Raw genomic sequence first — 22,487 nt, forward strand, 5'->3', positions numbered from 1 at the left:
TTACTTATTTTGTACTCAAATATTTACAGTTTTTTCTAAAGAAAAAATACTGTGAGTATGTAGATTCATGTTTCTAAATGTGGAATAAAAAATGAGAGTCAGAGTTCTGTTTATTTTTTCATGGCACAAGACATTAAACCCATGCCTTGTGTATGCTAGGCACCCTGGATCTACATCTTAGTCCCTTTAAAGATGAATTTTTGAATGACTTGCTAATTGATAATATTTTTCTTTGTGGAATTACAACGAAATCTGAGTATATCAAGTTAAAATTATGGGGATTGGAAATATGTCAGGTTTTTGTTTTTGTTTTTGTTTTTTAAGTGAAGTTTGGGCCAGTGTGTGAATTTGTTTTAAAGTTTCTTGTATTCTTTTATACCCAGCTCTTTAAGACATGATTTGAATCTATTACCGTAACCTCTAATAGGGCTGCTTAGCCACCTCTTAGTTACAGAGCTGTGCTGGGCATTGCAGGGGATGCATGTGGGTCGGCTGACAGACCCCATTGCATGTACCCCATCTCCTTGAAGTAACAAGCAGAAATGTCTCCAGATGTCACCACATGTCCCTTCCAGGGACAAACTCATTCCCAGTCCAGAGCCACTGGTATGGAGGAAGCCAGCATTTGTGGGGCTCCTGTGCACTGGGAACTTCCTCAGTTTCGCCACAGATAGTCACTTTCTGATCTACTGCTGATTTCTGGATTCTTTTTATACTGGGGCACACAGTAGGCCTCTTCACCCCTTTGCCCCAAGACCCCAAGGTATAGACTTTCCTTTTTCTGTTCTGTCACTTTTCGCCTCTATTCAGTGAACTGAACTGATTCTGCCCATACTCAATTCCTGCACGCTACCACCATTCTAGAATGGCAGAAAAAATGGCCCCGCTGCTTACTAACTGTGTGGTGCTACCCTGGAGAAAGTTATTGACCCCCGGTGTCTCCGTTTCTTCATCTGTAAATGGGGATAGTAATTGCCTACTTTGCATCATTTCAGGTTTGAAGAGCAAATGATGCTCAGGCTCATGATAGCGCTGTGGGCTGCCACAATCTAAGTGGCAGCATCAGCTACTGTGGAGCACTGTGGTTGTTATTCATATCGCCATGACTATTAGCTATTCTATGGTATTATTGTCTTTAGAAAGCATCCCCTTGGGGCTGGGGATATAGCTCAGTCGGCAGAGTGCTTGCCTTGCAAGCCCATGGCCCTGGGTTCAATCCCCAGCACCGCCAAAAAAAAAAAAAAAAAGAAAGAAAGAAAAGAAAACATCCCTTGCCTCTTTTTATTATTTCATATAAAATTTCTAAAACCAAACTTTAAATTAATTTGTTACTATAGTAGGAGATTTTGTATCAACCCAGGTGGTCCCTCTCCCATCTTCCAGTCTTTGAGAGCCACTCACTTGCCCTTCAGTTCCACATCCAGGCCCCCTGTCCACGCTTCCAACCGCACATGATCCATTTGCCTCAGAGATAGAAGAATAGGATGCCAGGCCTGGGGCTAGGGCTGGGCTCAGAGAGAGCTCATGCTAAGTGACCCCAGGTGTCCACTGTGTAGCGCGGAGGAAGGGGTAGAGAATGGCAGAGAGAATTCCTGAGGTGTCTGTGGCTGTTTTCACAACTTTAAGTTGAAAATAATATTTTAGCATGCTGAGATTTTTATGGGCGAGTGTGAGCAGCAGTCCCTGCGTCGCGTGTTAAAGGGTGGGCCGCAGAGAAATACAAGCTGTGGTAAAATGTGGTGAAGCAGACTCTCACGTGGTCGAGGGGGTTGGAAGCGTGGCAGTGCTGCTGGTCACTCTGACCCTGGCATGGACGTGCCTGAGTGGCCAGTGGCTGGGGCGTGGAGCCGTGCTCCTTGAATTGCTGAATCGAAAGTGTGTTCAGAGGGTCTTTTTCCTTTCATTGATATCAACTGCATCTGAAAAGCAGGGGGACCACCCCAGCAGTGAAGGGACAGCCCCTTCCAGACTCAGCCGGAGTTCCAGAACTGGATGTCAGAGTTGTGTGGAACTCGGAGCTGAGCTTGGAGCACGCTGCCGCTCTGGGTCTCTGTTTTGCTCGCAGCCAGCACTTCCAGTGTGGAGAGAGCCTGGGTGGGTGGGTGGCAACATCGTCTAGTTAGTAAGAGATTAGCCAGCAGCACTCACATCTGTAAACAGGACATCCTGGAGTCCACCTGTGTGAGTGGTGAAGCTGTTTCATGGTGCAGCCGTCTCTTCAGTCTCTTCAGTGTATTCACTTGGCTAACCCATTTTAGTGACCGTCTGTCCTCATTGTTGTACAAGTAGGGCCAAATATACCAAGGAGTCTTACCACATTCTAAGTTAAAATCCTATGTAAATGGGTTTTAGAAAAAAGTGTTTTATGACTATAGTAATTATTATAGTGAAATTGTTCAATTGTTTGCTATATTTGCAGGTTTTAAAATTTGTATATGGTAGTGTGAACATTTTAAACTTTTCTACTATCTTACTCAACTGCATTTTTATAGTTCTGATAGACTTAGAAAAATAACTTCTATATAAAATGTACTTGCAAACATGTTTAAAGGTTTAGCTAAACAACCATTTTGCTTTTTAAAAATCACCCAGATAAACTTCCATAGGGACATTTTTTATCCCCCATATACAAAAAAATTTCTATCTAGGCACAGTGTCACACACCTGTAATCCCAGTAACTTGGGCAGCTGAGGCAGGAGGATCTCAATTTCATAGCCAGCCTCAACAACTTAGCAAGGCCCTGTCTCAAAATAATAAAATATAAAGGGCTGGGGACATAACTCAGTGGAAAAGCACCCTGGGTTCAATCCCTGTTACCAAAACAAACAAAACCCCTCTCTGGTCTTTACTTTTTTAAAGGTGTACATTGTAAATGCAGCTTATTTACTGGTTGTTAGTCTAGTTCACCAGTAGTCTTTTAAACCTCTGTGCCTTGTGTCGGTCATCATTCTTCTGAGGTCAGAGGGGTCTGTGCTTGCCCCTGCACTTTGGATCTACGAGTCTTTCAGTGGCATACAGTTCTGCAGGCTTGGGCTTGGGCCTGGTACCTCTGGGGAACATGCGGTGTGCCTGGATCCTAAAGAACAGGAAGGCAGGTTCACTGTCCCCAAGAGCAGAGGGTCCAGTCAAGAGCCAGCCCTGCATGTTCAGTACAATTCTGGGAAGACTCCAGCAGCAGATTACTCCTAAAGCACTAGTGGGCGTGCAAAGCTGGAGCTGTGAATTCCAGTGCGAGGGGCTTCAGGAAGGTGTTTGGGGAGGAAGGGCTTTTGAACTGGACTTAGAAGGTGTGTCACAATTTCCGTGGTTTGGAACCACAGAAATGTATTCTCTCACAGTTCCGAAGGCCAGAAATCTGCCTTAAGTCGCCAGCAGGGTTGGGTGCCCTGAGGCCTCGCTTGGCTCTTGGTCTTGGTGGCTGCTGCAGTCCTTGGTCCTCCTTGCCCTGCAGATGCATCACCCCTGTCTGCCTGTCTTCCTGTGTCTCTCTCTACTCTTCTCTTTGATGGACACTTGTCTTTGGGTTTAGGGCCCACTGTAATCCAGGATGATCTCCTCTCAAGATCCTCACCCTTCACTATATGTGCAGACACCGGTATTGCAAATAAGGTCTTGTTCTGACATTTCAGGAGGGCATGCCTGGAGAGGGCACTGCCCCGCCCACTGCTGAGGGTTAGAGGATGTTTGTAGGTGGTACCGAAGAAGGACCTGCTGCCCTGGAAGGGAGCCCTGTGTACAGAGGCTACGACAGAAGCCTCAGGAACACATCCCCAAACTGGACTTCCCGACACGATCCCCGCATGTAAGATTCCTAGAAGACGCGGTAGGAGGAGAGGCTGGAGAGGCATGCTGGAAACCCAAGTGAAATGGAGTGCTCTGTGTGGGCTGGAGGCACGTCAGAAGTCAGGGGCCACGTTATCATCACTTTAGAAAGAAATACTGACACGCACATATTCCCATTTGTGTTTACCATTGCTTGCACTTAACTTAGAGGTGGCCTTTTGGGTAAATTAAACACTTTCATATGTACTTGTTACTTGACAATGTAACGCTAATAACTCCTCAAAAACAGCATTGAGTTAGCATTCTGCTCCCAGGTGGTGAAATTCAACATCAGTCCACAGTCGGGTGCCCTCCTGTGTGGCCAGGGCCTCAAGTGCTGGCGATGCTCAGTGATTCTGCATCTCTGCAGAAACATGCAGAATGACCACAGCAAGAGGGAACATTGTGATGGTATCTTAACTCCAGTGACCTTTTGAAGAGTGAGAGTCTGAACCTCTTGCCTCCTCTGGAATTTTAATAGCGCATTCCAAACAACCTGTTGTTGAATGCTTTGGTGGGCTTTCCCCAAATTACTCTCTATTTTAATGCATTTCTTCCTCTAGGTGCAATTTGAGACTTCACCCTAAGTGTCAGTAATGTAGTTGGAGCCCCTATAATCAGAATGTTTATAGTAAACCTAGAGAAGCAAAATAAAAAAAGAAGAGCATTTTATTTTCCTAATTTAAAATTCTAATGCTTCTGTTGTTATTGATAGTCTTATTATATATCAGTAATAAAATTATATCAAAATGGATTCTACTGTCATGTTTAACTTAAAAGAACCAATTTAAAAAAATTTTTTTTTAGTTGTTGATGGACCTTTATTTTACTCATTTATTTATATGTGGTGCTGAGAATCAAACCCAGTGCCTCACACCTGCTAGGTAAGCTGAACCACAACCTCAGCCCCAAGAACCAATTTTTTAAATAATTAAAAAATAATCTGCCCTCATTCCAAATCAACAAGCATTATAATTTAACATTTTGCTGTGTTTGGTTAAGTTTTTGTTATTAAGAAACTGTCGTAGATCCTCCCCAAACTCAGTCTGATCCTGAGAAAAGCAGACATTCCAGTCGAGGGGCATCCTCCACAGGCCTTGGGAAGGTCTGAGAAGTTGCGTCAGCTTCGAGGAGCCTGAGGAGACACAGCTGGCTGTGATATGGAATCCCAGGACAGAAACAGGACATGAAGGGAAAACTAAGGAAATCTAAATAATGTGGGGAATTTTGTTAATAATTGTTCATTACTATTTTCTAGGTTCATTAATTGTGACTAGTGTACCGTACTGATGTGAGAGGTGGGTGCCCCTCTGCAGGTGACCAGCAGGCTATGTGTCTGCCCAAGAGGATCCCAGCTCCCCTCCCCTCCCTCTGGTAGGGGAAGGACACAGATGTGACAGGACCTGGCTCCATGTGGCCTGGCTGACTTGAGGCCGTGGTGCACAGGCAGTCCTGGACGGGCCTGGTGGGCAGGCAGAGCCAAGCAGATTCCAAAGCTTCTGACCCAGGAGAGGCCCACATTTGCACACAGGTGCAGCAGAGGGTGGGCCCTGGGCAGCCCTGTGTAGGACAGCATCAGAACCTAGAGTGGGATATGAATGGATACCCAGAGTCCATGCTGTTAGGATTGAATGGGAGGGCAAGAATTCTCCTAGAGCTACTCCAAGTCAGTACATGGAAGCCGTGCGCTGAAGAAGGCAGGGCCTGCCCCTCCCGCCAAGTATGGGCTCGCCTGGCGACTTCCCTTCAAAGGTGGAGGGACAGAAAGGGAGAAAGAGTAACCTAAGATCACGGTAGCCAGGTGGTCAGCGCAATGGCTCACGTGAAGTACGCTTCCTTGATGTGGGATGGAGACAAACCCCAGGACTGAAATGATGACAAGCCATCACACAGGCCCACAGGTGCCCTGCTGTCGCAATACAATCTAGGTCACCAAAGCGAGGACTGCCTGTCTGTCCCATGTAGAGGAGCCCGGAGCAGGCACAATGACAGACGGACTGTCGGTAATGGGATCCAGGGGGAGAAAAAGAGCTTTCATTAGTGACAATGTAGCACTGCTTGTCCATCATTTGTGACTAGTGTCCCTTATTAATGTGAGATGTTCAGTTCAGGGGAAACCTGGAGTGGGATCTTAGAACCTATTTTATCTTTGTAAGTCTTCTATAAATCAAAATACAATGTTTATTTAAACATTTTTAAAAATCAAGAGAGGAACTAAAATATGTTTGGATATTCCTGATTTTTTTTTTTTTTTTTTTTTTTTTTTTTTTTTGTGGTGCTGGGGATTGAACCCAGGGCCTTGTGCTTGAGAGGCAAGCACTCTACCAACTGAGCTATGTCCCCAGCCTTGATATTCCTGATTTAGAGTAAAATTTTTGTTCCAGAAATTGATATAGTAATGCAGACATTTGCAATATGGGTATGTCTTCTACAAAAAGATTTGACTTAAATAAAGAGCAAGACGTCCTGTAACGTTTCCTCCCTGGGAGATGAACTGTACGTTTGATTATTGTTAATGACCCACTTGGCTTCATGCATTTGAATTTTAGAATAGGGGTGGCAGGCACTTTGCAGCTGAGGTATTGGAGGCATGGGCTGGACTGGCTGTCCTTTGCCAGGGGTTCAGCACGGACCCCCACAGAGCAACACTGATGGCAGACTCGGGCCAGAACTTCCTGTGCCACTAACCTGAGTACTTTCTGTTTTGTTCCTTCCTTCCTTTGCAGGACCTCATGTTCTGGTAGATAAATGTTTGGGGAAAACAGAAACCACTAACTTAGGTTTCACCCATTCGTGAACCCGGTACCCCACAGTGCTCATGACAGCGTGGTGACAGTCTTTCTTCACCAGCCCTAGTGTCTAGCACACAGCCATGTCCCTGGGGAGGACAGCAGCCTGCCTCTGGCCCAGTGGAAGCCTGGCGCCCTCTTGGTCTAACCAGGTTCTTGCTTGCTGCCTCTCTGCCTATGGGCCCTCTTGGACAGCGGTGCTGAGGCAGTGCCCCGAACAACCCTCGGCCCCTGAGGGCCAGAGACAGACCTGAGCACAGTCCCTCAGGGTCCTCCTTCCCAAATGGAATGCCTATAAACTTACCTGCTTGTGGCCACCTGTGTTTTATTTTTTTCCTTCCCTGTCTCACTCTCCCTGGCCCTACAGTCAGCTTTGGGAGCACCCACACCAAGACAGTATGCAATAAATATTTGTTGCTGAATTAATTCATCAACTAGATGGTTACAGTGCTGATCATTCAAAGAAATTTCATCCAAGAAGGAAAATAATTTTGAAAACATATAGTTACTCTTGACAAGACATAAAGCGAGATCGAGGAGGACCACAGACAGATGCCCTGGAGAAGGGTCGTCTTAGACTTCTTTCCTGCCCTCTCTGATCTGTGTGAGCAGTGTGACCTGCTAGCACTTAGCTCTGAGGCAGGGACTGTGGCACCTCGTCCTCCTGTGTGTCTGCACCCAGGACAGGGACCTCTGCCAACGGTACAGCACGTTGGGAGCAGCAGCATTTAAGGAGAAGGGCTGTTGGAGTGGGCGGAGCTTGAAATCCCTCCGTGGTCACTTCCCCCTCTCTGTTCAGTGATTTAGCTTCTCCTGGCCTCAGGTTCTGATATACGAAATGGAGAAATCAGGCCTGTCCCTCAAGACTGTGTATCAACTAAGTGAGGCAGTTGACTGCATACCTGTCCATAATGAGCACGCAGGTGTTTACCTTTGTGGGACAAATGGAGGTTGGGTTGAAACTGGACGAGAGGTGAAGAACGTTGAGGTTCAAGCTGAATGATTAGGTATGGGAGGAGGGATTGAAGGCAGCGAGCTGGGCGGGGAGACTGTTTGCCTGGGGAGGAAAACAGCAAGTGGGAAATGAGAGAAGCAGACAGGGAGGTTCCAGAGTGGCCCGCTGAGCCGTCTGACTGCACTGCACAGCAGCGGGGCGGCACCCGAGGCATCTGCTGAGGGGTGACCGGAGTGGTGGCCTCTGCCATAAGCATTAGGGTGCCCTGGGGAGAGAACACAGCAGAGCCTGGGATGGCCCCCAGGGTTTGTCGTGAAATTGGGGAAACGGGCAGCCTGGATCACCACAGTAGGAAATGGGAAAGGAGGCTCCTTCCCCAGCTGCTGGACACTCATTTTGCTGCTTTCTGTACACACCGAAGCGATTTTACTTCTTCACAGTTGCTTCCCAAGTAGTGTAGATCTTCCAGAGTAAACAGATCTGTGTGGGTGGAGTGGCGCCGTCGGTGTCTCCTGGGGATGGGTTAGGAGCCGGCAGGCACAGGCCCCCGCAGGCCAGGAAAGGCGCCCGCCGAGTCCTGGCCGAGATCACAGCCCTGCAGTTGAGAGGCGCCAGCTCACTGCCAGTTCCACAGCCTTGCAGTCACCCTCGAGCTGAGGGCTAACGGGGAGTTAGCTGGGCCCAGAGGAGGCAGAGGAGGCAGAAGCGCAAGGCTCGTGGGGGAGTGAGCGTGCCCTTCGGGGCCCATAGGAGACCCTGTGACCAGAGAGGAGATGGAAGTGTGAGTGGTGGGGAGGTAGGACCAGGAGGTCTGGGGACCAGAGCCTGCTGCACAGGACCTTCAAGGATTTTGTCTTTATCTCAAGCAGGAGCCTTTGAGATGTTTTCAGCACAGGGGTGTCCCTATCAGATCTGCTTCTGGGTTATCCACAGTGTGGACGGCAGTTGAAGAGACTAAGGCCAAAAGCAAAGAGCTCCATCCAGGAGTTAAGGAACTCAGAGCCTCAGGTGTGGCCATGTGGGTTTAGGAGAGACTTGTGTAAACCCAACAGGACGTAGTAATAAATCGGTTCAGGTGACAAAGACAGTGACCAGCATGGCTCAGGATGGCTCCTGGGTCCTTGCATAAAGGTTGGATGGCGTGCCATGCAGGTTCTCTTTGAGTAAGACCAAATCCTAAAATACATGTGTGTGGTGTTTGTTTAAATCGTGAGCTGACTTGAAGAGATTTGAAAAATAACGAAGACATTATTTGTGTTTGTCCATATGGTTATCATTCCAGTGCTCGTTGTCCCCTCCTGCAGATCTGTATTTCCATATGGCATTTGGTGTCTTTCTAAACTTTTTTAAGTTTCCAGTTGTTCATTGCTAGTATGTAGAAGTACAGTAGCTTTGTTTTTGTTTCATTAGCCCTGTATTTGTGACCTTGCTAAATTTGTTCCTTTTAGATCTGGGAACTTTTCCTAGATTCTTTGGTATTTTCTATCTAGAAAATCATTCCATGTGCAAATAAAGACAGTTTTATTTTTTCCTGTTCAACCCATACACCTTTCTTTTTTTTTTTTCCTCACCTTATTGCACCAGCTGGGATTCCAATACAAAGATTAGTGAGCGTGGACATCCTTGCCTCGTCCTTGTTCTTACAGGGAAACCATTTCTTATTTTCCACTATGTTGTCAGTGATGGGTTTTCTGTTCCCTCTCTTCGTCGATTGAGGGAGCTCTTTATTATTACTGATATGTAACTTCTTTTCTTTTTTAGCAGTAGAAGACTCAGAAAGTGGCGTTTACATGCGATTCATGAGGTCACATAAGTGTTATGACATCGTTCCAACCAGTTCAAAGCTTGTTGTCTTTGATACTACATTACAAGTAAGTGTGCCGGTTTTCATGAACTTTGGCATGTTATTTGGGTGCTTTCTTTCTGTGGTAATTTAAATTCAGCAATGCCAGCAGCCAACCATCGAGCCCTTTCCACGCATCAGGCCCTGTGCTGAGGTTTGTAACTTCTCAATTTCCATGGCAGCCTTAGAAAGGAATGTGCTAGAAGACTAGAGAAGGAAACTTCTAGTCTGAGAACATAGATCATAAAGCGTAATCTACAGAGTCTAGCGCTTAAGGGCTTAAGCCACAGAACTGTCACTCAACAGGCCTGTCTGCTGGTGCTAGAGCCCATGCCCGTTTCCACTCAGCTGCCCAGCCTCCCTCCATGTGTCCTGGTGGGCTTTCTCGGTTATTTAATGGAATGTATTATGACTATTTGAAATGATATTGGGGCTGGGGCTGTAGCTCAGTGGTAGAGCACTTGCCTCTCACATGCGAGGCACTGGGTTCGATTCTCAGCACCACGTAAAAATAATAAAGATATTGTGTCCATCTGCAACTAAAAAAAATATTTTTTAAAAAAGAAATAATATTGGTTAACAAGGGAAAAGTCCTAAGGTAAATAATCTCTTGAAAGAGAACTTAATTGGTCTCTAAGCACAAAATGTGAACCTGATAATTTTACTGTGAAATTGTGTTTATTGCATTTCATTTTATATCAGTATGACTCATAAGCATATGTGAAAAGTACTAAGTAATACAGTCTGTATGATCAGCCTGCATTTGATATAATCAAATGCATGTGTATACATGGCCATAGACAGTCACTGCGTGTGTGTGGCGTTCTGTCGAAGTCATCACCAAGTAGGAGTGTCTTCGGTGGTTTTCCTCAGAAGTAGTCACTGAGTCAGGAACTTGGGGCAAGAGGTTCATGGAGAATGTGTTCCCAGGAGAAACCACAAAGGGGTCGGAGGAAGGACAGGACTGGGGACAAGGCCAGCAGGTTTGATTTCAGCCCAGCCCTGCAGAAGGCAGCCTCAGCTTGCACCCCTGCTCACGGACCCCAGCCTCCGTTCTCCTGAGCTAGTTGGCCCACCCAGTTCTGCCCTGGGAGAGGCCACCCTGGCTCCTCCGGCTCCGCCCTGACCGCGCCCACTGCTCCACCCCCCCTGGGCCCCGCCCACTGCTCCACCTCCCCTGGGCCCTTCTGCCTTGCCTCCCCGCAGACCCCTGCCGCCCTTCCTCAGAGGGCTCCTGGGCCTTCGGGTCCCTCTGCTGCCTCTGCTGCCGCCTGGGGCTCACGCAAGGTAGACGTGGCTTCACTGCTGTCACTTATGTTTAATTTCACTTTCCACTGGTTTCTGTTAACATATGAAAATAAAATTGATTATTGTAACGACTTTATATCCTACAACTTTGCTAAATTCCTTTTGGACAGGTAAACTTCAGGGTCCCTAATATTTTATTTTATATTATTATCATCATTATCGTACTGGGGATTAAAACAGGGCTCTCTACCACTGAGCTACATCCCCAACCTTTATTACTTTTTATTTTGAGACAGAGTCTCGCTAAGTTGCCCAGGCTGGCCTCCAGCTTGTAATCTTCCTTGCCATGCCATTGACTGTCTTTGGAATTTAGAATTTAGTCAAAATGAGTAATACGTGAAAAATGCGATGCTTTCTGGATGCCAGAGGTTACCAATCCAGTAAGAGCATTTCCGTAACTAGCAGAAGCTGTGTGTACTTCCTCTCCTGGAAGTCATTTATCCTGTGACTGTCTAAGCTTGAAATGTATTACCATGGAAATAGAGCCGGTTGGCATTGACTAAAGGAAATGAAAGATGTATTTGAAGATGTGTTTCTCTAGATACAGGCTGTGGCAGTAGTCATTGACACACCCTTGAGAACTGAGAAGCAGAGGGAAAACAGCACAGGGGACAGTGAAGTGCCAGAACAACCCGGATGTCCATGCATCAGAGATTGGTCAAATAAATTCTGGAGCAGATATATCATGGAATAGCATGTAGCCATTGAGAAGAATGAGAAAACGGTTGTTGGATATATTACTTAAACACACACACACAGGCTGTGGAACAGTACATACCATGACCAAGTTATTCCGAGAGTACAGAGAATCAGAGCTGTAACTGTGGACTGAGGACAAACATTTGCAAAGAGACCAGAAAGGGAGATGTTCCGAGGTTAGAGGACAGACAGACGGTGGAAGTGAAAGGCTGCAGTGCCCCCAGAACGAGGGAGGAGGACATTCTTGCACACAGCTTTCCTGTTTCCAACTTCAGTCTCAAGAGAGGCCACCTCTACTTCCTGTGGCTGGGTTCCATGAGTTTAATACTGGAATTAAGTTTAATACTGGAATTAACCTAAAGATCAGTGTCAGTCCTGCATGTCCCTCAGTCCTGAGAGATGTATGTCCCAAGAGTTCAGATGCACAGTTTGAATCTGTGCTAGCTGGGGGTATCCCCACGGTCTTCCAGAGCCACTATCGTGCCAACTGTGGCCGATAGTGAGAAGCCTCATAGACCAAGCCCAGGTTTTCTCCCCAGGCTGTGGTATGGGGGTCAGGAGAGGTAGACACTGGGGGCACCGGGGTCAGCGGTGAGTCATCATGCCTACACCTGATGTCCAACCTTACATCCCAGCAGTTTTGCTTAGAGGTCAGAGAACGCCATGTTAGTGGGGAGCTCAGGCTGCAGGCTCACTCAGCATCCCATGGTTGGTTGTTCAGCCTCGCCAGGGCCCCGTTGTGAGCTAGGGAATATCTGCAGGAAAGGGCCGGGTGGTGTAGGATTTTTTTCCCTGTGGATTTCCTGTCAATGGAGGCTTCAGGCAGCTCCCCTAGCTCGATCTTGCTGAGTCATAAGGCCCCTGCAAGAAGAGCAGCTGAGCTTGCTGCATAACCGGATCTTGCTCTGGTCCCCTTTGAAAAGGCTTGAAGAGTCACTTGGTGCATGTGTCAGAGTAGTACCTGCAAATATGTACATGTTGCCCGCAAGAGACACGCCCAGTGTTGTGTGGTGGTAGGTGGTGCCCTTCATGGGCATCAGCCTCTGCACTTCCCCCCAGGGGTGCTGCACTGCATTTGGGTGCTAGCCCGGCAGCAAGAGGAAATTCCAGAGGTTCCTATTTGGTGGTTCTTCTTACAACATCCTTTACTCTGAGGTTCAAAAACCCAGGGGAAGAATTCTGCCATTCGTTAGAACCACACATTCAAGAACTGAGGAGATAACCACAGCCTGGCCCCTTGTGATCTACTGTCCCTCTTGTGACTCAGACGTGGACTAGGACTCCATCTGTGTGATCTCGTGACCAGAGATAGCCCCAGTCTTAACAGCAGACAGGGTGGCATTTCAGGTTCTAGTAATTAGCAGTCATTCAGAACTAATATCTAATAACTCTGAAAAACCCAAGTTTCCCTTTGCAAGTCCCTTGTAGTAAAGCATAGAGAAGGAACAATAGGCATGGGGCACTGCCAGGCTGCCCCCCAGGGCTCTGAGAGCTGGCCTAGGTGGAAACTGCATGGGAGGACGCGGCTCTCCAGATTGATGACTCGAGTCACTTAGGGTTTTTCTTCCTGTGTAGGTCAAGTAAATTTTAGAAGGCCATTGTCTGTTGCGTTCTTAGGCACACTGTAGTCAGCTGGCTGGCACCAGAGGTCCCCGAGGATCTGATGGCTCATATCACCACCGCCTCCTGGCTGCTCTTGACAAGTGCCTGTGCCTGCCTTGTGGTTGGCACCAGCGTGGGCCCTCTGCTCTGGAAGTGCCGTTCCCCCTGAAGTCAGCGAGCTGCCAGGCACCATCTCCTGCCACGTGCCTGGCCTGCAGAGCACAGCCCTTGTGGCACTTGCCCTCGCATGCATTCCCCTGGGGTGCCGTGACAGCACCAGGTTGCACGGATGATCAGCGGCTGCGCTCCTACTCCCTGAGCCTGCCGACCCTGTTCACTCTCCCACAGAAGTTCTTACCTCGCAGCCTTGTTAAACGTGGACCCAGCCATGCCTGGATTTTAGTCCGTCCACCCAGCAGATGCTTAGAGCCACTTCTGGCTGCATGCACCAGTTGTTAAGCGAACAATTTCTGCTAAGTCCACCTGTAACAGTAAATTCCACCAAGTCAGTGTTAAATTCCTCCTCGCAGTTAGAACCTATTCCCACACATACTTTCCGGGTGTCTGCAGATAGAAATAGCAAAATCTTACAGATCTTGCCATGCATCAGTCGCGTCCTGCTCTGGAACCTGTCCCCAGGACGCAGTCGAGGATTGTGAAAGCTGGCTGATTGTCTTGAGACGAGTGAGTGGCCCGTGCAAGGGAGTCTGCCTGTGGGACCTGGCACAGGTTTCCTCCACACTGGAGAGCACGCCAGTCCACTCCCACAGGAGGCTCAGCTTTGTTTAAGTCCATCCCCTCGTCCCTGTGTCTGGTACAAAGGTCCCACTCCTTACATTAAAACCCAGACTTCATACATGCCGAGACTCGAAGCCATCTGCAATGTGCAGAACTACATTTGTGTTTTATTTGGAAGCATCAGCCCTTTAGCTGTAAGAAACGAGACTCTGCAGGGCTGCCGTAGGCTGGGTGGTTTTCTGGCCAGGACGCCGCAGGTCCATGCTCTGAGCTGCGCAGCGCCTCTGCCTGTGCTCCAGCATAGTCACGGGAGCCCATCCCACACCAAGTCCTTGGTCCTTGGTCTGCCTGAGTGCCTGGTACAGCAGCCACTGCAGCCTTGGCCCCCAGTGCTCCAGGGGGTACCAGCACAGTCACATTTGAGGTTTGTTTAGTCACGACGCCACAGCATGCCTGGATAATAGGAATCTGGTTTCCCACTGAGAAAGAGCTTAGCCCTGTGTCCAAGCTAAGGACAGGACACCAGTTGCAGATGCTCTCGTTCTGGGAGCCACTCCTGGTGCCAAGTCACCTACCAGCCAGGGACGGAAGCCATACAAGTTCTTTGAACAGGATGACACAGAGAAATGTTAATTGGGTACATCACAACCTCTAAGGTCATGTTCTCAGAGTTTGGTTCCCAGACCCGGCAGCCGAACATAAGCCAGGAATTGATGAAATGCAGATTTGGGGGCCCATTTCAGTCCTAGGGAATCAGACACTTGGAAGTGAGGCCCAGTGACATGTGTTTACCTTGCTCCCATCCACTCTGAGGTTTCAGACCACTGTTCTGAGGTGTCATGGAGGGAAGAGGGGTCCTGGGGCATGCCTGTGACTGCTGCTTGTGTCTGAGTGGGAGTGAGGAAGCCCATTAGCCACATCATAGAAAATGACAGACTGGTTTCAGTGCTGCTGTGGGAAGAAAATAGGTGCCAAATAAGACAGCAGAGCAGGCAGGCAGGAAGCCCACAGGCAGCACGCAGGCAGGAAGGAAGCCCCTTGCTCATTCAGCTGTGCATCCCTTGCTGGCCCTCTTTATTGTGGAGCCTAAAACAGAGCCAGCTGGCAGTGCCGACACGTGGTCTGCGAATCCCAGCATCAGAGTCAAGTTGGAGGAGTGGGCTTGGAACTTAGCAACTGGAACAGGAGAAAAGGAAGAAAAATCCCTTTTCCGTCCAGATAAACTCAGCAGTTCAGAGAAGAATGAGTGAGTGATTCTAAAAGATGACACTTTAAGAATTTTGAGAGGCCCAAAAGCAGATAACATTTCGTAATAGAATCATCACATCCTGGAATTATGGGAAAGCATTAAAATTAAATAGCCCTTCCCTGACAATGGCAGTATGATTGGTGGGTTTTTTTTTTTTCTTTTCTTTTTCTTTCTTTCTTTTTTTAAGCAATGCTCTACAAACAATAGCTTTATTTTTTTAATAAACTTTTTAGTTTGGAGTAGTTTTAGATTTACAGAAACATTGCAAAGATAATACAGAGAATTCTCATATACCCCAAACCACTTTATTTTTCATATCATTTTTGGGGGATTGAACTCGGGCATTCAACCACTGAGCCACATCCCCAGCCCTATTCTGTATTTTATTTAGAGACAGGGTCTCACCGAGTTGCTTAGCACCTCGCTTTTGCTGAGGCTGGCTTTGAACTCGAGATCCTCCTGCCTCAGCCTCCCTAGCTGCTGGGCTTCCAGGCGTGCGCCACTGTGCCCAGGCCATTTTTGATATCTTAACATTAGTATGGTATTTATCTGTTACAATTAATGAACCAGTATTCATGCATTATTATTACCTAAGAACATACTTTAAGTCATTTTTCTGTTCAAGGATGCCGTCTAGGTTCCTCTGTCATATTTAGTCATCAAGTCTTCTTAGATTCCTCTTGGTTGTGGCAGTTTGTCAAACCTTCTTGTTTTCAGTAGCATGATGTTTTGAGGAGAATCGGTCCCAAATTTTGCAGAATGCCCTCTATTGAGATCTGCCCGGTGTCTGTCATGATCAGACTAGGGATACAGGTCTGGGAAAGGAAAACCACATCTCAAGAGTGCTCGCTACCCACTGGGCTTGTCACTCTGGGCCTTGATCCTCTGGCTGAGGTGCTGTCAGATTCTCCACCACAAGGTCATCCTGTTTTTCCTCCTTTCCAATGTAGTCTGTAGTTGAAGCTCCTATGCAGAGCCCAACCTTAGGGAGTGGGAGTTAGGGTTCCCCTCCTTATAGCAGAGTAAGTTGGTGGGAATTTTTCTGCAAGGGACATGTGTGTCATCTTTCCTGTTTACTTATTTATTCAACTGTTTATTTACTTCAATATGGGTTTGACAATATACATTTTTTAAAATTTATTTTTATTGTAAACAAATGGGATACATGTTTCTGTTTGTACTTGGAGTAACAGCATACCATATGCATAATCATACATTTACATAGGGTAATGATGTTTGATTCATTCCGTTATTTTTTTTCTTCCCCCCACCCCTCCCACCTCTCTTTTCCCTCTACACAGTCCCTCCTTCCTCCATTCTTGCCCCCCTCCCACCCCCCATTATGTGTCATCATCCGCTTATCAGTGAGATCATTCGTCTTTTGGATTTTTGAGATTGGTTTATCTCACTTAACATGATATTCTCCAATTTCATCCATTTGCCTGCAAATGCCATAATTTTATTATTCTTTATAGCTGAGTAATATTCCATTGTATATATATATATCAGTTTCTTTATCCATTCATCAATTGAAGGGCATCTAGGTTGGTTCCACAGTCTGGCTATTGTGAATTGAGCAGCTATGAACATTGATGTGGCTGTATCTCTGTAGTATGCTGATTTTAAGTCCTTTGGGTATAGGCCAAGGAGTGGGATAGCTGGGTCAAATGGTAGGTCCATTCCAAGTTTTCTAAGGAATCTCCACACTGCTTTCCAGAGTGGCTGCACTAATTTGCAGCCCCACCAGCAATGTATGAGTGTACCTTTTTCCCCACATCCTCTCCAACACCTATTGTTGCTTGCATTCTTGATAATCGCCATTCTAATTGGGGTGAGATGGAATCTTAGTGTAGTTTTGATTTGCATTTCTCTTATTACTAAAGATGGTGAACATTTTTTCGTGTTTGTTGATTGCTTGTAGATCTTCTTCTGTGAAGCGTCTGTTCATATCCTTAGCCCATTTGTTGATTGGGTTATTTGTATTCTTGGTGTAAAGTTTTTTGAGTTCTTTATATATTCTGGAAATTAGTGCTCTATCTGAAGTATGAGTGGCAAAGATATTCTCCCACTCTGTAGGCTCTCTCTTCGCATTGCTGATAGTTTCCTTTGCCGAGAGAAAGCTATTTAGTTTGAATCTGTCCCAGTTATTGATTCTTGCTTTTATTTCTTGTGCTATGGGAGTCCTGTTAAGGAAGTCTGATCCTAAGCCAACAAGGTGAAGATTTGGACCTACTTTTTCTTCTATGAGATGCAGAGTCTCTGGTCATTTCAAGGTCCTTGATCCATTGTGAGTTGAGTTTTGTGCAGGGTGAGAGATAGGGGTTTAGTTTCATTCTGTTGCATGTGGATTTCCAGTTTTCCCAGCACCATTTGTTGAAGAGGCTATCTTTTCTCCATTGCATATTTTTGGCACCTTTGTCTAGTATGAGAAAATTGTATTCATTTGGGTTTGTGTCTGTGTCCTCTATTCTGTACCATTGATCTACCCGTCCATTTTGGTGCCAATATCATGCTGTTTTTGTTACTATTGCTTTGTAGTATAGTTGAAGTTCTGGTATTGCGATACCCCTTGTTTCATTCTTCCTGCTAAGGATTGCTTTAGCTATTCTGGGTTTCTTATTCTTCCAGATGAATTTCATGATTGCTTGCTCTATTTCTGTAAGGTACATCATTGGGATTTTCATTGGAATTGCATTGAATCTGTATAGCACTTTTGGTAGTATAGCCATTTTGACAATATTAATTCTGCCTATCCAAGAACATAGGAGATCTTTCCATCTTCTAAGGTCTTCCTCAATTTCTTTCTTCAATGTTTTATATTTTTCTTTGTAGAGTTCTTTTACCTCTTTGGTTAAATTGATTCCCAAGTATTTTATTTTTTTTGAGACTATTGCAAATGGAATTGTTTTCCTCATCTCCCTTTCAGATGTTTCATCACTTGTGTATAAAAATGCTTTAGATTTATGCGTCTTGATTTTATAGCCTGCTATTTTGCTGAATTCATTGACGAGGTCTAGAAGTTTTCTAGAGGAGTTTTTTGGATCCTCTAAATATAGAATCATGTCATCAGCAAATAGTGACAGCTTAAGTTCATCTTTTCCTATTCATATCCCTTTAATTTCTTTAGTCTGCCTAATTGCTCTGACTAGAGTTTCGAGGACAATGTTGAATAGAAGTGGTGAAAGAGGACATCCCTGTCTTGTTCCCGTTTTTAAAGGGAATGGTTTCAGTTTTTCTCCATTAAGAATGATGTTGGCCATGGGCTTAGCATAAATAAGCCTTTACAATGTTCAGGTATGTTCCTACTATCCCTATTTTTTCTAGTGTTTTGAGCATGAAGGGGTGTTGTATTTTGTCAAACGCTTTTTCTGCATCAATTGAAATAACCATATGATTCTTATCCTTAAGTCTGTTGACATGATGGATTACGTTTATTGATTTACGGATGTTAAACCATCCTTGCATTCCAGGGATGAACCCCACAACAATATATATTTTAACTAGGCACAATGGCACATGCCTATAATCCCAGAAAGGCTGAGACAGGAGGACCACAAGTTCAAGGGCAGCTTCAGTAATTTAGTGAGGCCCTAAGCAATTTAGCAAGACCCTGTCTCAAAATAAAAATAATAAGGACTGGGGGTGTAGCTCAGTGATAGATCACCCCTGGGTTCAATCACCAGGGGAAAAAAAAAGGAATATACACTTGATACTTGGTATTATAGTGCAGTATTTTATTGTTTAAATTATTACAGACAGTATGTGTGATAATGCCAGTGAAAGAAAAAAACAATTTATCCAAATAAGTGACTGTTTGCCAAAAAACTAATTTTTGAAAGAACATGTGGAAAATATAGAATGAAGAGCACATAAAAGTGAATTAAAAGAAGGGCATGGCAGTAGAGGGCTGCCCGGTATAATCTTAGTTTGAGATTTAAATCAGAACGCACAAAGACAAGGGGGTGCTTGGTTATTTTCAAAGCAAGAAACAAAGGGAAGAGCTGGTCGTGTTCAAGATTGCTGCTGCTGCTGCCAACAGAATGAAACCCTTTGGCTCCAGTTGTGCCTTTATCATTATCAAGGAAAATCACCTTCAAACGGAAAAGGTAAAATACACAGTGATTAACAGAAAATGGAGCCCAGGAGAGGTTAGAGGTTAGAGGTTGCAGGAAAAGGCCGTCTGCACAAGCCACATCTGCTTTCTACTCAGATGAGTCACGTTCTAGTACAGTAGGGGATCCTAGGAGGCTATGGGACATGGTGACGTGAGAGGCACTGTGGAAACGGGTCAGACAGGGAGGAGAGAGTCCTCAGGTAGCCAGAATGGAACCCGTCACGAGTTCACACAGACTCGAGCACTCACGTCCAGGGACCAGCCCTGCCTCTCCAGTTTCGACTGTTGGGTGGATGTGGCATATCTGGATCTCCCAAGACCCTTGGCAAAGCCCTGCAAGATGTCCCAGTGGACAAGAGGCAGCAGTGTGGTTTGGCAGGGCGGAGTGAGTGAGCGCTGGCCGCAGTCCTCGGAAGAATGTTGACATCTCGGTCGGCCCAGCACAGGCTTTCTCGCTGCTGTGGATCCCTCCTGGGGCCGTTTCCACGTCCCTTCCACCACCTCGGAGTTCAGCCCTCGCCCTTGCAGGTGTGCCAGGCCAGCCCCTCACCCAGGCCCACGCTGTGTGCACGTCTCTGCTTCCGCAGCCAGGGGCGGCCGGGCCAGGCCTAGTGGCCTTCGTGCAGGCAGTCTCCGGAGACCCGTGGTGCGAGGGCTCTGCGGCATCCCTGCCGGCTCACCCTCCTGACCTCGTGCCCTTTGCTGCTTCTCTGCTCCTGTGGCCAGCTCTGCCTCCTGGGGCCCAAACTGAGAAGCTGGTGGCACCCAGGGTGCCCGCACTCTCAGCTCTTGAACATTTGGAGCAATGACTCGAATCTTGACCCTGTTGGAGGTGTCATCTGGCTTGTGGATGACTTGAAATTTGGAGGGGGAGCTAATATCATCAACGCCTGGAAAGATTCCTCAGTAAGCTCCATTATTCTTAGGACCAGTTAATATGATATCCAGCAGAGAGGAACAGCAGCATTCCGGTGTTCCAGAGAAGAATGTCCCGGGGCCGCGAGCTTGGGGGGCGCGGCGTGTGCACGCAGGGCGCGCCTCAGCAGGCTTGTGGTGTGGGCGCTTGCCTTCTCATTGGGACAGAAGGCCGGCGGTGGCCAGCTGAGGAGTTTTCAAAATACATTAAATAGAATGTTAAGTGCAAAGCAGTTTATAATAAAAACAGCAGTCTCTTGTACCTGTTCCTCACTGCCATGCCCCGTTCCCCAGAAACAACCCCTTAACCAGTAGGCTAACCTCAGGCTCACAGTCAATGCACAGCGCATTTCAAGAAAAGATGCCTGGCGCTCATTACTTGAGATGGGAAATATCGCTTACACTGTGTATAGATTCCATAATGGAAATTGTTTTTATTTAGAATTTTAAGGCATCATTTCATTACTTCTAGCTACCAGTTTATTAAGATTTCCATCCTTTATGTGTGATTTTATATTTTAGTTTATCCCTCTGAAGCTTTTGGGGTTTCCACTCATTGTGCTGCGTGTGCAATGTGCCTTTGGAATCTAACGCTTTCTGTTCATTTCTCTAGTCCTTGTATTGTTTCTTCAACAGTTTTCTTCCTACTGCTTTCTTTTTGCAGCTCTTAGACTTGCCCTCCATGATCTGATCTTCACTAGTCCTATCTTTTAAAAAAAATCTGTCGTTTTGTGCTTCTTGGAAGATTTATTTTTAACCCTTCTAGTGAGGTGTGTGTGTGTGTGAGAGAGAGAGAGAGAGACAGAGGGGCGGGTAGACTTCTGTGACTGCAGCGTTGAGGGTCTTGTGTGGCTCCCCATTCTTGCTGAATTAAGAGGGAGCACTAACAGCAGTGTGGGTGCACCCGTGCTCACAGGTGGGCTTGGCGGCGTCCCTCCAGAGCGGCAGGCCAGCCGTTGTTCTCACTGAGAGCCCCAGGTGTTGATAGCCTTGCATTTCACATCTGGAGCAGTTCAGTTTCTCCAGAAGCTAATAATGAAGATGGGCAGCTGTGGTTGTCACCTGAGCTGAAACACTCTCCCCAATCGGTTCCCAGCCGCCACTGCCAGGGCCCCCTCCTTGGCTCTTCCCGTCCTGCAGAGGTCAGCCTGTGCCTGAGCTCCTGACTCTCCAACCCTTCCCCACTCGGGCTCCGCATTGTGGCCCCTTCCTCTTTGTTCATCAGCACACTGTCTGCCTTCTGTCTTGCACAGCATTCAGGTTACAAAGTGGCTCCTCATCCATTGTATTTCCGACTTATACTCCCTGTAGTTGAAGGAAAACTTTTTAAGAGAAACTGTCACCTGAGGACTCACAAGTGGAACTCCAGAAGTAGCAGTTAGGTCCCAAGGGAGTAGAGGGGAGGGAATGGTGATTTTGATTGGAGTAGCTTTGTTGTAGAGCTAGAAGTTAAAGGTGAACTGCATTCAGTAGGCGAAGTCAAAGGTAGGTTCACCGAAGAGAAAGGAGCCCTGTGAGCAGTGCAGCCAGGTGTGGCCCTGGGGGGAGGCTGGGGCTGGGTCATAGAGGGTCTCGACTGATTAAGAAGTGTTATATAGGGCTGGGGAGATAGCTCAGTTGGTAGTGTGCTTGCTTGGCAAGCACAAGACCCTGGGTTCAATCCCCAGCACCGCAAAAAAAAAAAAAAGAAGTGTTATACAGAGATTGGAAGCCATCGGGCATTAAATCCACCTGACAAGCTTTGATATGGAAAATTTAGCAAGGATCAAATTGGAAGTTTTAAAGAACTTTCATTTTTCATCAATATTAATTTTTAAAGCTTCACAAACACCTTAGTGAAAATCAGAGTAAAACCGTTAGAAAGCAGCAAAGCATCAGAGAAACCAGCTCCTCCATTATTTTGAAACACAGATACACTGCCTGGCATTCGATTGCCAGAATCCCTCTGAGCAACTTGGGACTGCTTCCGATTCTAAAAGATCATCTCTGTATTACATTTTTTATTTCCCATCTTCACTTATGTAACAATCATATTTGGTTGTTTGAAAATCCTATTAAAATGTAAATTCTAAAAATGATAACAGTCTGAACAAATTGCATTTCAGTTGAAAAGAAAGAAATGTGCAAAGACGCCCCAGAGGTTTTCTCTGCAGATTAAGTTAGAACGAGATTACGCCAGTTCTCTGTGCTGCTTATTGGTTGAGGCAGCACCCGTGCCTTCTGTAATCATGGAGAACTTTCCCAGGATGATTTCACGTTGCTCACAAGCAACCCGCGTGTTAAGCCATGTTAGGCACTTCGTTGTGTTGGACCACAGGCAGCAAAACCGCTGGGTCAGCAGCATGGTCACCATGCGCTCATTGTCCCTCTGCAAGGTGCTGTGTGTGCCTCCTGCACTTCAGAATATTATACTGGGTCTCTGAAGGAAGAAAGCGGGTCTTCTTCCCTGAAT

The 22,487-nt window shown here is 46.5% G+C and overlaps 1 protein-coding gene across 7 annotated transcripts in view; it reads left to right on the forward strand.

Annotated features, from left to right (window-relative positions):
• The window catches only part of Prkag2 (protein kinase AMP-activated non-catalytic subunit gamma 2), a 261,535-nt gene that overhangs the window by 216,208 nt on the left and 22,840 nt on the right, over nucleotides 1–22,487 (forward strand). For 5 of the 7 annotated variants that reach the window (XM_047560025.1, XM_047560022.1, XM_047560024.1 and 2 more), the window contains one exon: nucleotides 9,329–9,438. In XM_047560025.1, the coding sequence (XP_047415981.1) occupies nucleotides 9,329–9,438 (110 nt within the window). The remainder of the gene's footprint in view (nucleotides 1–9,328; nucleotides 9,439–22,487) is intronic. The other 2 variants (XM_047560023.1, XM_047560027.1) reach the window with 1 other exon arrangement.

Source organism: Sciurus carolinensis, chromosome 8 (genome assembly GCF_902686445.1).
Source record: "Sciurus carolinensis chromosome 8, mSciCar1.2, whole genome shotgun sequence".
Classification (NCBI taxonomy): domain Eukaryota; kingdom Metazoa; phylum Chordata; class Mammalia; order Rodentia; family Sciuridae; genus Sciurus; species Sciurus carolinensis.